The sequence below is a fragment of the Petaurus breviceps genome, unplaced genomic scaffold, assembly GCF_028583685.1.
Source record: "Petaurus breviceps papuanus isolate PSGF00001 unplaced genomic scaffold, PetGlider_PUasm1.0 77, whole genome shotgun sequence".
Lineage (NCBI taxonomy): Eukaryota > Metazoa > Chordata > Mammalia > Diprotodontia > Petauridae > Petaurus > Petaurus breviceps.
The window spans coordinates 6,175,280-6,192,594 of NW_027186492.1; the positions used below are offsets into that span (position 1 = coordinate 6,175,280).

Sequence of the window (17,315 nt, forward strand, 5' to 3'; positions counted from 1 at the left end):
ACCAATCCAGGAACCTTGTGAAGTGTTTGTGTGGTGGGGGGGTGGGGGTGGGGGTTGGGGTGTATATGTGAAAGATGGCAAAGAACTCTTCGGTCACTCTCAATGGAGGGAGAAACAGAAACAATACTGCTGTGAAGTTATAATAGAGACTACCATGACAGTAGAACTGGTTATAAGAAGTTTGGAAATATATCATAAACCTGGCACAAGAACATTCTATTGTAGTGATGAAGGGCTTCAATGCTATAACTTTTTCTGTGCCAAAATCAGAGCAGCTTAAAAACACAACATGCCTGAAGGATAATTTTATTGATCAAAAGGAGAAGGAACTAACAAGAGGAACTGCTTTTTTGGATCTTATTCTAGTCATTAAAGGAAGGAGTTGATGAAGGAGAAATGATAGAAACCTTGGGAGCAAGTGACTACTCCATCATACAGTATGAAGTACATGAGAAGAAAAGGAAAGCTGAGCCCAGACTCAGATGCAGCTTAGATATTGTGAGAATGGATTTCAAAGGATTCAGTTAGAGTTTTGGGAGTTCTCATAATGTTAAAGTTTATGTAATTAGCAATGATAGTTCTTCAATTCAAAATTTATTTAACATTTACTATATGCAAGGTATTATGCTCAAATGAGAACCTGTAGTCAGAAAAAAAGAAGAATCCAGAAACCTGATAAAAATTAAGTGCTTTGTGCATTTCTACCTTCTGGCTAAATTAGGCCCCTCCTCTATCACCAAAGGAAGACAGAGTTTAGTGGCCACAGAAGTAGATGGGAGTATCTGAAAAGCAACTGCAACAAGCTGGGTCAACAACATAGTGCCAGTCACTGGGCCACAGACAGGAGACACAAAGAGGAGGAAGAGCACTCCAGGCCTGGGGGGCAGTCAGTGAAAATGCCCAAGTCAGGAGATGGAACATCTTGTGCTAGGAAGAGCAAGAAGGCCAGGGTCCCTGGGTCAAAAAATATATGGCGGGTGGAGATGAGGTAGGCACAAGGGGCAAAAGATGTAAGAAGCCTAGAAAAGTAGGGCAGGAGCAGGTTATAAAGAGTTTTGAAAGCCAAACAAAGGATTACAAATTTATTTTTGAAGGTAATAGGGACAGGGAACCACTGGAGTTTATTGAAAAGGAAGTCATGTGGCCAAAAATGTGCTTTAGGAAGATCATTTTAAGAACTGTACTAAGGAGGATGTACTTAAGTGGGGAGAAGCAAGGCAGGGAGACCACCGGAAAGCTACTGAATTAGTGTTCAGGTGTGAGGTGACAGGGCCTGCACCAAGGTGATGGCAATGTTAGAAGCGATTAGAGGCCATAAACAAGAGATGTTGCAAAAGTAGAATCAACAGGCCTTGGCAACAGATTGGATATGAAAGAATGAGAGTGAGGAGTATAGGATGACATACATCTGAGGTTGAAAGCTTGGGGAACTGGGAAGATGGCAGTATTCTTAATAGTAATGAGCAAATTATGAAGAGAGGAGGGTTTTAGTGGAATTGAATTATTTTGGACATGAGTTAAAAGATATCTACAGGACATCTAATTCAAGATGTCCAACAGGCAACTGGAGACTGGAGGTCTACAGAGCCATTAGGGCTGGATAAATACAGCTGAGAATCACCTGTTTAGAGGTAGTTGAAATGAGATAGAAGGAGATCATTAAATAAGCATCTCATAAATAAGCAGTTTGATATAGTAGTCAGTCATAAGAGTTCGCCAGAAGAACTACCAAAGGATGAGAAAATAGTGCTGGTCTTCTTTCAAAGCATGAAGAGAAAGCAAGGAGAATTTTGCATTGGGCTGCAAGAATATGCTATATTTGTGTTTCTATAGTACATTATGTAGTAACATTCATGAATGTACAAAGTACAAGTTAGTCTCCATTCTAGAAGAAAAAAAAATCAAAGGGCTAGAGGAACACATTTTTATTTTGTATTATCAGGGAAAACCAAATGATGCCAAAAACAAGGGAATGATTATAGACACATCATCTGATGCTTACAGATTTTCTTTGGTTATTTTTTTACTTTCATAGGTTGTTTCTGCTGACTGACTACAATTCTGCTCCAACTCTATCTCAAAAACACTAGCATTATTAGTCACTGAACTATAGTTACTGTGTAGCACATTAGGCATAGTAGTGAATTTAGAGATACATGAGACATACAGATAGAAGTGTAGAAACACTGGTAATATAAATACACACAAACTGTTTGTTGGATACGTGATAATGGGCAAAAAGTAAGAGGTAAGGTAACTGGTAAGTATGGGATTGTAGCTGTCCCACAATAAGGCTGTAATAAGGTTGTAATGGCAAGCAAAGAAGTGCTTAGAGCCTTGTTTCAGCTACTTAATTATTTAGCACCTTGTTTCAGCTCAAATTTCTTTTGAGCCTTGCCCATGATTATATCAAGTCTTTGTTAAGAAACAGACCTTGTGAAACCGGCAGTGGGAGGGACTTGCCAAAGATAGGAACAGGAAGGATGTAAGAGATGGGCAGAACAGGGAGGAGCTAGTGACCAGATAAGATGAGCACAGGCTGGAAGGGAGCGGAACTGAGAAGGGAACACTTGTGGCCGAGGCACTCTGTCTGTCTGCTCTGTCTGTGTGGACTTTTGTTTGTGATACTTTGTACAGAAGCCCTGAAAGAGGATTTTCTTGTTGTCTGTTTACAGAAGTCCTGGAGCAGGTCCTAGGACTATACTGATGGTTTGTGGTGAGTTCTCAGACCGTGTTTGTGGGTCTGTGTTGATTTCACAGGCACTCAGTGAACTGATGATGGTGCTGGCAATAAGCATGCATGTTGTTTTGGCTCTGTTAAGCTTTGTCTTCCCAGAAACGGAAACTGTGAAGGACTTGAGGTGGACTGGACACTGTGAGCTTCAACATGGAACCAGAGGAGGAGCTGGATGAGGAACTGGACAAAGAGCTGAGAGCTGCCCACCTTTGAATCTAGGTGATGATTGGGTAGATTCAGGCAGGAGCTGAACCCATGTAAGAGGAACCATGGAATCTGAGAGACAGCCTTGAGTCAAGATGAAAAGACCTCTCCTTGGGTACTTAGTGCTGACTGAGAAAAACATGATTTATTGTGGCCTAAGGGTGGGAGAACTTTGTACTCTGTACCTCTTAAGGATGACTGGAAACTAATCTCCAATCAAGAAAAAGAAGACTTTTTGACTGGGAGATTAAGACAATGTGACCTAGGAGTGGAAAACTCTGACCTTAGTACTTTGTCACTTAAGGAGGATTGCTCCTTAAGGATGATTGAGTTAAGAACTTAATGAATGATATCTTTTGTTTAAAACTATGTGGCCACTTTAGTGATGAGTTATTATGTTATATCACTGTGAATGCTCTACTTTGGTTTCTGTGAATGTTTTGGCTTACTTTACTACTGAATAGAGAGTTCACTATACTAGGTGATCAGAACCTTAGAGCTATTCACAGCAGCTATCCTCTGGAAAGCAAATGTTTGTGCTTGGTTTTACACAGGTTCACAGATATATCCATGACTATAAGAATATAGAAGCAGATTCTAGGTATTCTAGGGAGAAAACATTGGTCACTGGTCAGATGTGATTCATGAAGAAGGGAGCTAAATAAGAATCCAAGCATATAAATAGCAGAGGCCAGTGGGTTAACAGAATCTTAGGATTTAGATCTGGAAGGGACCTTAAAAAATCTCATTTTAAACCTCACTTTACAGATTAGAAAATGAAAGAGCTCATTTAAGGATAAATATGTAAAAGTACAGAGCAAGGATTCAAACACAAGTCAGGTTTTTGTCAGTCTGCTTCCTTCTTTATTCACATGAAAATTTGATCTCAGGTCCCTTCCAGTTCAAAATCTATTTTCTCTATGAACTTACACATGAAGAAACTGGAGCCCAGAGATATTAAGTGTTTTGCCTAAAGTCATAATAACTGTAAATGGAAAAATCAGGATTCAAACCTGGATTCTGATTCCAGTCTCAGAGCATTCTCCCCAAACCATAGTAAGTCAAGAAGCAAGGTTCAATTCCTAAATCAAACACTTACTAGCTCTATGAGTACAAGCAAATCACTGAATCTCTGAGTCTCAGCTCCTCATCTGTAAAATGAGTATAATAATAGTATTTACCTCAAAGTGTTATTGGAGAATTAGATGATATGATACATGTGTGTATATGTATGTATATGTATACCTATAGTTTATATATATATAAATTGCTTTTCAAATTTTAAAACACTATATAAATGTACATTATTTCATGAGTGAAATACAAAAATCTCAGAGCTGGAAAGAACCTCAAAGTGTCACTGAGTTCCACCTATACTGGAGACCCTGGAAGTGGTAATTCAATCACTATTGGAAAATTTTTTATTTTATAATCAATAAGTGAGACCTTTCATAAACCTGAATTAAAACTTTACCATTGGTATTTAAATGACAGAAAATGTAAATCAAGCTTTCTCCTTTCAAATCCACTCACAAAAAAATTCATCCAATCTCTCAAACTTAGACAATGACAAGCAATGTTGCATAATCAAGTCCTAAGTTTGAATTTTGCCTCTGACACTTAATAGCTCTGTCACTATAGACAATTCCAAAAGCCTATTTCCTTATATGTAAAATGAGGATAATATTTGTGCTACCTACCCTACAGGGTTATAATATGTAAAGTACTTTGCAAAGTTTCAAGTGTTATGCAAATCTTCTTAAAATATCCTAACCTAATCCTTAGACATATCTAAAGATCTTTTCAGGAAAAACAACACACAAAAAACCTAAATTTTGAAGAGAAGCTGTTCTAATTAATCCAACAATCAATCCCGTGAGATATTTTACCAATGGACTGGATGGTGAAAGCACAGGTGCCCCAGGTCATTGCAGGGATCCGAGGATCAGTTTCATCCGGAGGCACCTTCAGCACAACTCTATAAATTGTTGTGGCAAAGAGAACCAACATCTCTTTTATGCTGCTAGAGAATTTGACTCTGAAAAGAGAAAAATTAAAGTTCAGCTAGTGAATTAATGAAAGTATTGATCACTAAGGGGAGTCAAGAGGCTCTACAACAGAAAGAAATTTCACCTTTTATGATATAGGCTTCTTGTTCTTTGTGAAAATATAGAAATATGCTATTTTAAAAGTTCCTTCAGTAAACAAACATGGGAAAGGTAGGAGACAAGAAGGGGATAAAGAGCATCAGAAAGAATCATATCTGGTAAAGCATATTCTAGAAACTAGCCATATGATACCAGTTTTTATTTGTATAATACCAGATACTTTTCAAAGTATTTACCCATACATTGTTTCATTTTGCTCTAACAACTAGATTCTGAAATACACAGAGCAAGTTTAATTATCCCCAATTTGCAGACAAGTTCACAAAAGGATTTGTCTGAGGTGATGGCAAATCAGTGGCAGATCTATAATTTGAACTCATGACTCTTTTATGCTTCCTAGTTCAATTATTTTTCTATGTCATCTCTTAGAGTACTACCCATTAACCCAAACTCTAAGGAGAGCATCAGAAAATACTTCATAGAATCATAGTTTTGAAGCCAGAAAGGACCTTAAAAGCCATCCCATTCAACATTCCCTTTTACAAATAAGGAGTTTAAGTAGCTTTCCCATAGTAAGTGGAAAGTTGGAGTACTAGAACTTGAAGTAGCTTCTCTGACTACAAATTCAAGCACATGATTCATCATACCACAATGCCTCTCACTTGACACTATCCATGTAAACAGAAAGATATGTAGCTAGGTATATTGGGGAAAAGCCTGCACTAAGAGTTACAAAAGGCCTGGGCTCAAATGTGACACTTATTTTGTAGGACCATATACAAGTCATGTAAAATCTAAGCCTCAGTTTCCTCATTTGTAAAATGGGGGGTAATAATACCTATAGTACCATCTCCACAGTATACTATGGGTCAAAATACATATATCCTGTTCTTTGCAAACCTCAAAGTATTGTATACATGTCAGCTGCTATTATTATTTTTTTATATTCCATGAGGAAGATAATTTTAAAAAGCAAGATAAAGAAATTTATATAGCATTTCTTACAGGGCAAATATTAACTTTCAATTTTGCTCATACTGAAAAACGAATGATAAATATCGAAACACTTACGAAGGCTGGATTCCAAAATTCAGTATAGAATGAAATTCCAAAGTAGTATCACCCATTCCTTGATTGACCAATACTGAAACTTTTGGCTTCTCTCCTTAAAATGAGGAAAGAGGAAAAAAATGATAAATTAATTTCCTTAGCCTGACAAACACTTAAGGAGATTTTGTAATACATGTTATAATCATCTATTTTTTTCCCAAAATGTCAACCTATCATTTTCTGAAGTTTTCATGCTGCTTTTAAAAACACTAAGATTACAAAGTAATTAATAAATTAAAAAAAGAAAATTATGGAATAATTAAGCATTTCCAAAGTCATACCAAATCATCAAAGAAGAATTTAAGAGGGATCTAGGCTATCATGTTTTAAGAGCTAATTAGAATAAAGACTGCTAATATATTCCCTAAAAATTTCTTGGTCTTTCCTACCCTAAGTCCCTGATAGCTTATCACATGTGAATTTTCTTTTTTGAAATTTTAAAGAAAAAAAGGAATCTTTACTTTTTTATCCAAACCTCTAATTTCATCAACATACAGAACTCCTAGTGAGGAAACTCCTCTCTCTACCAATGCAGGTTGGCAAATGCCCTACAATTTATAATCTTAGTTCCCAGAGGCACACAGAAGCTTAAGTGGAGAGTCATGGTCATACTACTAAAATGTCAGAGATGGAGCTTGAAGCCAGACCTTCAGGACTCTGAAGAAGCTCGCTATTCATTATTCAAAACCACCTCTCAAATGGAATCATAGTACAAGAATAAAGAAAAATCATCATTAAAGCATAGCTTCCTATTTCCATTACAGTGAAATAGGTATAAGCTATTTCCTCAAAACAGACTGGGATTTTCTCACCACATCAGCCACAACAGGAACACAGACATTACCATTATACCAGATATACATAAGTCAGTTTTGGTGTAAACTACTGAGAAGATAATTGTTCCAGTATACAGGTTGGTTTTTATCTACTCACTACAACTGTGTTTACTCAAATTTTAAGAGTTAACTTTCTTTTACATATTTAGCTTCATGCTGGTAGAAAAAAAAACAATATTATTCACTCTTAAGTGGTGGTAATATTTCTGAAAGTGTTAGGTCTAAATATAAAAGTTAATGAAACAGTAATCAAGAAGAATATTTGGCAAAAGATTACCACCATATATCAGTTAGAGGAATGTCTAGAAAATAACAATAAGAGCTGTCATTAAGCAGTCATACTTCTGTTGAGCTCTCAATGTGCCAAGGCCTAGAATTACAATGACTAAAAAGCCAGTTAGGAAATAAATAAAAATCTTTTATCAAGTATCAATGGCAGAAGGTTCCTTCTTTTCCCCAAGACTGATTACATTTTTTAAGTATTGATCTTTGGATGAGTTTAAACTTTAGAACAATACTGTTGTTTTTCTAAAAAGAGACTTTTGTTTCAAGAAATTTTTTTTTTTGGGGGGGGGTGTGTAACTAAAAGAGCTTCATAATTTCTGAGAGGCAATCCAGCATGTTAGGTCCAGTTCACTGTCCACATGCATCCAATGTATCAGATACAGGTACTGATGAATGAGCTCTATATGCTGTTTATGTAACTGCATGTCATAGTGTGGATGATAGGAAGTCTTCATCCATTAGATTTTTTCTATATGGATAGTTAAATAACTCACAATAGCATATGAACATTAGGGACCCAATACTATGGAAGTTCCTATTTAGATTGATGTCAATTCTTAGCCTAGAAGAGTCTATTATAGATTTATGGGTTCCAAGGATATTTCTGTTAACAGCAACTGTTCTCTTAAAGGTCACCAACTGCTTACCAATTTGACCATTTGTGCCATCACACATTTTCAGGGCTTTAGTGTTATTTTGGGTTCATTTCTCTACATCTGATCAGTCCTTCTTAAATAATAACCTCTCTTTGATTTAATTTAGTTACACTAATTAATTGGTAAGTAACTGGGAAATACACAAATTGTGCCCAGTACTTTACCACTACCACTCTTGTCCAAGACTGGTTAATTTTATGCTTAGGTTATACTAGTAACCCAACAGCTATTTTTGCTTCTAGTTTGTCTCTAATCCATCACCTCAAACCATAAAATTAAACTTTACAATACCACAATCATCCTTCCAGTCCACTTCTCATAAAATTTAATCACTCCCTACTGCCTACAGAATCAAGCCCAAACTCTCAATTCTGGTATTTATGGTCCTGAAACACCTTCTCCACCACTATGTATACAAATCCTACCAATTGCTGAAAGCCCAAATGAAATCTTGGTTACTTTGTGAAGTCTTTTCTCACTGCCAAAACTAACCAAGATCTTTCTCTGAAAATTTGTAACACTTGTCTAATCTTGTATCTAACTATATTACATAAAGTAGTTATTTTAATTAGCAGCATATAAATAAAATATCTTCAAAAGAATCATGTCATGTAATTTTTTTTCCATTTCCTTAATAGCAGTGTTGAGCACAATGGGGGACTTCAATAAAGACCTACTGAATTAAACACATAGATGAAAAATATACCCAGCAAGTTTATAGTTTCTTTAGCTTTTAGAAAACATCATACCTTTAACAGTTTTTAAAGGTAATTTTTTAGGAAATTAACTGAACACATTTTATTTAAGATTTAATTAAATCTAGGAAAAATATAAGATATAAAATTCAAGGAGACAGAAGTAGGGGAAACTAAAGAAATTCCAGGAGTCTTGAGAGTAGAGTTGAGAGAATGTTATGGTTCAAAGTTGTGATTTAAAATCTTTTTCCTCTTTAGAGACTAGAAAAAAAGGATAAGCTTTCCTTCCTTTTATAGAATTAGCTAAAATGTCTCTAATTTTTTTAAAAATGCATTTCATATATTAGTCTCTGAAAACTAAAGAATACACATGGTAAAAACCAAAATGAAGTTTTTCATTACAAAAAGGATTAACACTGATTTTCTGATTTAATCTACTAGATTTAAATTAAACCAGCCTTAATTCACATTACCTGCATTGTGCAAAATCTAACACATCTGCACTTGAAAATCATATCTGAAGAAGGAGTTAGGCAATTCATCCACTTTTTCTGACAATAAATTTCATAACTAAGTTATTGACAATTAGGTCCTCATACAGCTTATTTGAAAATAACATGTAAATCAAACCTTTAGCATTTTTCACATTGTAACCTGATATTCGGGCCATGACAGTTTCTATCCACCGTGGCAAGGATAAAAGTTGAGCAACAGCTTCTGCATTCTCACTGAAAAAATAAAATGAAAAAGTTACTAAAAATAAAGGGTTATCACTCATGATTATGTTCCAGACTTGGGGTCTTCTCTTAAAGAAATATAAGCCATCAAGTTTCAGTAGCATCTATGACCTATAAAGATGCTCTATGTATATGGAACATGGAAAAAAATATTTTAAGTGTCAGATCATGGGATGTTAGATTTGAACACCACTACCTACTAATTAAAGAGAAATTGATTCTCAATAATAAATAAAAGAATATTAAGAGGAACCACAGATAGCTTTTAAAAAACTAGATGATAAGCTGAGAATTTTTTTCAGATAATTTCTTAAAATGAAATGAGAATAAAAACACATAAGAACTGACAGACCAAGATCTAATCTGAAAATTTCTCTGTTCTCAGAAAGTTAAGTATAGACTGATCAGTTATTACCATCATTTCCTCTTATAACACATTATATTTTTTGATGCTTCATAAAATCCTTATGAACTTCTAAACCTGAATAACTCAAGACTGTGGTAATGACATTTATGTATATAAATGACATTTTTAAAAAGACTTATTAAAGTTAGAGCAACTATAATGCAATACAGCTTCATGTCAGATTATAAGAACAAAGAAAAAATATTTTCTATCATAAGAAAGTTCTTAATCGTTTGGCTAGCAGACATTGACCATGTCAAAACTGAGAGGAAAATTTACCGCTCATTTGCAGAAAGATGAACAACATCGAATTTGAACTTATAAATGAATAAATACATTCAAAGAAATGGGTTCTGTCAATGATTCTATGGTTGCAGAGGTCTGGAGCCCAAGAGGAAACTGTAGCAGTTGTACATAAAACATTTCACAGGAATCCACAAAAAATAGTAGAATTAAGGCTGAATCTACTTTCACATAGCTCCATATCACTATACCCTAAACATATATTTCCTAAGTTGTCTGTTCCCAACTTATTCATGTGAAGAGTTAACACGACTTTCATGTTATGGAACATGTTAAAATATAGCTCAGTAAAGAAAAAAAATCCTACCTGCTTTGGGGGAGATGATGATCAACATTATTAACTCAATTAGTTGAAGAGTTGGAAGATTAGAACAAATACTATGTTATATGGGATAGTATGTTAAATTATACATCTATGTACTTTAGCTGTTCTAAAAAGTGTTAATAAATTTGCCTTTAAAAGCTATTTGCAACTTATTTCCATCATACCTACTACCTAGATTAAGAAAGTACAGTCTCTTTTCAGAATTATGTTCTTAAATGAATAAAAAATATAGAATTACAAAGGAAAACAAGTTTGATAACTGAAATAGTTATAAAAAAATGTGGAAAAGCAAGTTCGTGGCCAGCATTTTAAGGAGCCCTGCTTATGGACATCCTGGAAGGTACTTCAAAAGTTTTCAAAAGCAATTTCACAGCTATTATTTCATTTTATCTACATCTCTAAATGAAGGACTAAGACACACACACACACACACACACACACACACACACACACAGGAGATTCCAAAGGGATAAAAGAATATTGCTGTAAATATTTAAAAAAAACAATTTAATGCTTCATAATAGCAATGATAAGTTATGGGATATTTGACAAAGATTGGTCGGTTTTTACTATCTTATGGGTTCCCTCTGTGATACTAAGAGGTAAATAAAAGTAATTACACTGATTAGCTGATAACAGATACTTACAAAATAAGAACCTGGGACCATATCCTAGTTCTTAAAAGACATAAAAGAGTGGCTTTTAAACATTTTATTTTTTTCTTCAATAAAAAAACCTATTTACGCCTATTCTTACCTTCTTTTACCAATGGGGGAAAAAGAAGAAAATGAAAACAAAACTTTTGTCACAAATATGCACAGTAAAGCAAAATAAATTCATGCAATGGCCATGTCCAAAAAGTATTTCTCCTTCTGCATTCGGAGTCCATCACCTCCCTGTCAGGCCAATATTATGAAATTTTACTTATTTGCATGAGAGGCAGTGAACCACAGTGGAGAGAGTGCTGAACCTGGAAATCAGGAAGATCCGTGCTTGGATCTTGCCTCTTATTCTTGCGTGACACATCTGGGCATATCTCCCAGGTTTGGTTTCATCATTAGTAAAATGGAGCTAATCATATCTGTGCTATTAACCTCAGTGTTGTTGCAGAGAATGTATGTAAGTGAGACAATGCATGTTAAGTATTTTGCAAACTTTAAAGTGATAAATACATTTCTATTGTTATCAGGCATGAATAGGTCGCAATCTCTACTGGTTATTACAAGTATTAGTTACTAATTACAAGTATTAAAAATACACTGATGGATCAAATAATAAAGTAGTGAAGTAAACATTAAAAAGCATGGGGCAAAAAAGAGTAATTACTTTTTGGTTAGTGAAAAACTGACATGTAGTCTCAAAATGAGATGGGGATCACTAAGAGGCACTAGAGGCCAGTTTTTTAGAAATGAGACTAAGTACACAAACAAAATATACCTGTTTATCTTTTGTATTTGTAAAGGAACAATGGGGATCACAGTATTGCACAAAGATTTGCAAAGAGGACAAAGATATTCTCCATTCTCCAAGTCAAAAAACTCAACATGAAGGCGCTGACGAGAATTAATCTGTATAGCTTCAAAGTACCTACAAAATTCCAAAAGAAATGGATTAGTTTAATGTTGTGCAAATACCTAAAATTTGATGGTCATAAAATCTGATATAAAAAAACTAGGGGTGTGCTAGAGATAGTAAATTTTCTCAAGGTGTTTCTACACGTCTAGTCTTCATAGTCTTCAGATTCACATAAAAACAGTTGGGTTTTTCCTAGACATTCTACTAATAATTGCTTGCATGTTTTTAAGAAGTTGCTTCTTTCACAATATATCTTTTTTTCCCCCCTCACAATATATCTTAAGAATGAAAATACACTGGGGTGGCTTGATGGCACAGTGAATAGAGAACCAGCCCTGGAGTCAGGAGGACCTGAGTTCAAATGTGACCTCAGACACTTAACACTTACTAGCTGTGTGACCTTGGGCAACTCACTTAACCCCAATTGCCCTGCCTTCCCCCTGCAAAAAAAAAAAGGAAAAAGAAAATACAAAGAACTGACTCAATATAATAAAAGTAAATTGGCTTTCTTACCCAGGTGAAAAAGGTAGTAAAAACATAAAAGATTTGAAGCTTTAATGCAGTGCTGTCCTACCTAATCAAATATATAATAAAAAGACTATTCCCTTTAGTTTCAGGTCATTAAATTGATCACCTAGAAAATGCTAGACCTACAAATTCTGATCAGGTGAAAAAAGTTTTGCCTTTAAGACACAGTTGAGAAATACAATTTCTTAGGATTTCTCCTTTCTCAGAAGAGATGAAACCTGGATCTTCTTGTCCCATTTTTCTATCTTTGGAGTACTTTTCTCAGGGGTAGTTCTAGAATATTTGTGGTTATTTATATAAATTTCTATGTTTACTATCAATGTCAGTAGAAGAAGTATTGAAAATCAGAAGTGATCTTCCAGAAGCTATTCCCAAAGTCGACCATTACATAACACAAATAGTACTAGTGATTAAAAAACTAAGACTAGAAATAAAAAAAAAAACTATGCTTAAGTATTAAGCTATTTGAAAATAATATAGTTTAACTGAATATAAATTTGTTATATAGCCCTGGTTATGTTTATAATTTTGCAATTTGTGTACATACACATACATTTTGTTGTCCAAAACCGTGATTTTGTCAATGTATGGAAAAATCCTCTCCAATGCAGCAGACTGCTAACACCTTTGTAATTTATAGTTGTGGAGAGTGACCTGGGCTACTGTGAGATCAAGTAACTTGCCCATCATATATGTCTTGAAGGCAGGACTTAATCCTAGATTTTCCTGACTCAAGGGTCAACCTAAAATCCACTAACCTAGCCAGTCCTAACAATGGGCATAATAAAAATAATAAAAAATTTACTATATATTTATTAAATCTGTGTGTGCATGTATGTATATTCATATGTAAAAATAATTTTGGTTTCTATTTGTGATTTCAACCATTCTGGGAACTTATGGTATAGAAACTTCCTCTGCCTATGAAGATCAGCAACCTCTCTGGAAGTACTATTCTTTGAGTCTTGTTAGGAACACTGATTTACCCCTGGGTCTTCCTGACTCCAGGACCAACTATATATAATTATGAGTATTTATAATATATATGTAATCACATTCTAACTCTCATGCCAAAGATTTACTTATTTTTGTTCCTTGAAATCTTAACACCTACTCCTTTATCACTTCCATGTTTACTACTCCTAATTTATCCTCATCAGGCATGGACATGGTTGTTTCATAACTAAAAAGAAAGAAAAGAGGTAAAGGAGCACAGAGGGAAAGAGCATAGGAGTAATAAGAAAAAATTTAAAAGGGCAAAGGAAGGTGATGGAAGAGAAGAGAAAGAAGTATGGTTGGGGAAGAAGAGGTATAAGAAAATGTAATGTTTGGAGCAACAAACATTGAATTTAATTCAATTTGTTTCTTCTAAGAAGTTACTGAAATGAAAACAGAATGAACTTACTTTTGCCAGCAAACTGCATGCATGACATGGCCACAGCTGCCAGTGTGGGTTCCACATGTCAAGTTAGGATCCATGAAGAGTGGATCTGGTGTTTCTAGTAGAAGAAGACATAAATTAGGGCTATGCAGCAATTTCTCTTATCACGAAAAACTAATATTAACTAGGAAATAGTCTCATTGTAAGTATTTATATAGCACCTACTACGTGCCAGGCACTGTGCTAAGCATTTCTTTACAAACATTATCTCATCTGATGCTCACAACAATCCTGGGAGGCAGTTGCTGTTATTATCACCATTGTATAGGTGAAGGCAGACAGGACTTAAGGGACTTGCCCTGGATCTAATAGTAAGTATCTGAGGCTGGATTTGAACTCATATCTTTCTGACTCCAAGCTTATACCTAGCTGCTGTTATAAAATATAGTATATAAGACATGGGTAAAGAGGTAGCCTTGAATCTATTGATCAATATTTATTAAGTGCCTACTATGTGCCAGGCTGCGTTTAAGTCCTGCCTCTAATACAGACTGATTGTGACAGTGGGCAAATCACATAACCTTTCAGTGTTCTAGCAGCTCTCTAGGACTATTAAGTTGGAGAGAAGGTGCCAGCTTGCATTAGTAGAAAGTTTCCTTGTCTAAGAGTTCCTCATATCAATAAAATCACAGGTCCAGTCCTTATCCTAATTGCATTGTCAACAACCTTAGGAATTCCCTAATAGTAGTAAAATAATGATTTTCTGTAACATAGTAAAGAGATAAAGTATAAATATGGTCCAGAAAATATAGTTCTACAAAATATAAATATGAATCAACTTTTGCAAAATATAATTTTATGAGTGAATTAATCCCCAGTTTATAGCGGTTTTTTTTTTTTAGCTTATTTGATGTAGAAATACTTAGACAATACGTGGTTTTCTAGAGCGGTTTTTTTCTATAATTCAATCAGATTAGCTCAGCCATCTATAACACTGACATCTGATATCTTAAACAAAAAAGTAAAAGGCTACTTGAAGCTACCGTGTTTCCCCGATAATAAGACCTATCCCGAAAATAAGCCCTCCCCTTACTGTGTGAGATTCCTCTAAAATAAGCCCTCCCCTGAAAATTAGCCCTATTGAGATTGCTACTGTAGTGAAGGTGATCCCCTGCGCTACACGCTACATTACGGTACCCTCTGTATGCACCGTCTCCCCCCCTGTGAAACGCACGTGTGCTCCGAACTGCATCCAATCAGAGCTGCAGCAGTGAGCGTGTCATCCTGTTCTTCCCCAGTGATTTTCTTATTGAATAAAGGTACATTTTTTTGTTCACATTTACCTGTTTATTAAAATTGCTGTCAATGTTCATTAAAATAAGCCCTCCCCTGAAAATAAGCCCTCTGGTGTTTTTCTGTCCAAAAAATTAATAAGACAGTGTCTTATTATCGGGGAAACACAGTAGTAAGATCTCTTCTCTTAAAAGCACTGGAGGGAGTACCTGTAGGATGGCTTGGGGATTCATATTATGCATACATCAAAGCTTACAATGCTTGGCAAATAGTATTGCTTTGCATGCTTCCATTCTCTCAGAAGACTATTGGACAAAAAAATGGGGGCATTAAAACAAATCATCTAATTATAAGCCCAAATTTTTGTCAACTTGGTAAAGGCAAAAAAAAAAAATGTCTTGTGGTTTAATGAAGATAGTACAATTGATCTAGGAAAGACTAATATTTGGGGTAGCTAGGTGGTGCAGTAAATAGAGCACCAGCCCTGGAGTCAGGAGGATCTGAGTTCAAATCCAAACTCAGACACTTAACACTTACTAGCTGTGTGACCTTGGGCAATTCACTTAACCCCAAATGCCCTGTCTTCTCCCCTCCAAAAAAGAAAAAAAAGAAAAAAAAAGACTAATATTTAAGATGAAGTCACCATACTGAAGTAGGGTGCCAGAAGGGTCTTCTGTTATTTACAATAGGAAGACAATGGAAATATTAATGTCATATAAATTACCTATAGCACCCTAAACCAAACCTGAGGTAAACTCACAGAGGTTAACCAGGATATTTTTAATTTCTGAAGGAAACACAGATATTCAATATCGGTCAGGCAGTGTGAGATCTACTAGTTCAAAGTAGTTCATAGTTTCAACATTATATCATGTTACTTTACTTTCAATTCTTTCAATGATGTTCTCAAATGTCAGAGATATGTGGGTATGGTATTTTTTACTTGTATTTTTGCCTACACCAGTAGCTTCTTGAGCTTATTCATTTGTGAGGTTTATATTTCATCAAAGTTGAGTTTCTGGCAGTCGCTCTGATGCAAGTACTATGTGAAAATCAATGTGGAACAGGAAAATGAGAGAGGTAGTGTCCTAACCTAAACTCTGAGAAGTTATTCAGTTCCTAAAAGGCACACAAATCCTATTAGTAAGTATCTGTGGTTATTTGAGAATGTAATAAAAAGATGAAAAAGAAAATTCTTTCAATTTATGTGTACTATTTTTCCAAATGGCTAAGTTGCTAGGATATAAATACTTATTAAGTTATTTAGACCTAACCACTTAATAAACAGAACTTTTAGGTATTTCTTTTTGGTCTAGTGGTGCTATGAAAACATTACTCAGACACTAAGGGAGCCATGAATTGAGAAAGTTTAGGAAATTGTCTTAAACCAAAAGTAAAGTTTAGATACAAAAATCTGAAGAGCAAATGACAACATGACTGCATGAACATAGTCTTTCCCCTTAATTGCTTGTTTTCTTTATAAGGCAAGAGAGGCTAAAAGCTGTTAAGTGCTAGAAAAACTAACTTCTGATCATATTAAATCTGTAATACTATGCAAAATTTTGGGCATCAAAATTTGAGGATATTGATAAGCTAAAGTTCTTCCAGAGCTAAGTGACTAAGATAATAAAGGCATTAACTAAAGGAACTGGTCATGTTTACCTTGGATTAGAGAGGACTCAGGGGCACATGACTGCTATATCCAAATATGTGAAGGGCTGTAATACAGTAAAGATTTTAGACTTATTTCCCAAAAGGCACAAGGGCCAGTGGGCAGAAATTATAGGGAGACAAATTTCAGCTCAGTATGAGAACTTCCTAATAATTAGATAATGCCTAAATATATTAAAATTGTGAAGATTACCACCCTTTTGAAGGAACTTCAAATCAGGCTAGCCTTTATCTACTTCAGAGTACTTTTTAAGTAAAAGTAGTTTAAATGACATATAAAAAGATAAACCTTACAGAAGGAAAAATCATGGCTGACAAAATTTAAATCAATTTGCCCAAATAATAATGAAAACAAAGTCTCAATTTCCAATTTCTCTTCAAACAGAATGTTCTAATGTACACACAGAGAGAAAGAGACAGGAAGAGAGAGAGAGAAAGAGAGAGAGAGAGAGAGAGAGAGAGAGA

General features: G+C 35.0%; 1 protein-coding gene across 2 annotated transcripts in view; it reads right to left on the minus strand.

The window, feature by feature from the left end:
* Positions 1-17,315, minus strand: part of UBR1 (ubiquitin protein ligase E3 component n-recognin 1) — a 168,291-nt gene that overhangs the window by 46,632 nt on the left and 104,344 nt on the right. For both annotated transcript variants that reach the window (XM_069105859.1, XM_069105860.1), the window contains exons 31-35: positions 13,911-14,004; positions 11,840-11,989; positions 9,262-9,359; positions 6,121-6,214; positions 4,831-4,979 (exon numbers count right to left, since the gene is read on the minus strand). In XM_069105859.1, coding sequence (XP_068961960.1) covers positions 4,831-4,979; positions 6,121-6,214; positions 9,262-9,359; positions 11,840-11,989; positions 13,911-14,004 — 585 coding nt within the window. The remainder of the gene's footprint in view (positions 1-4,830; positions 4,980-6,120; positions 6,215-9,261; positions 9,360-11,839; positions 11,990-13,910; positions 14,005-17,315) is intronic.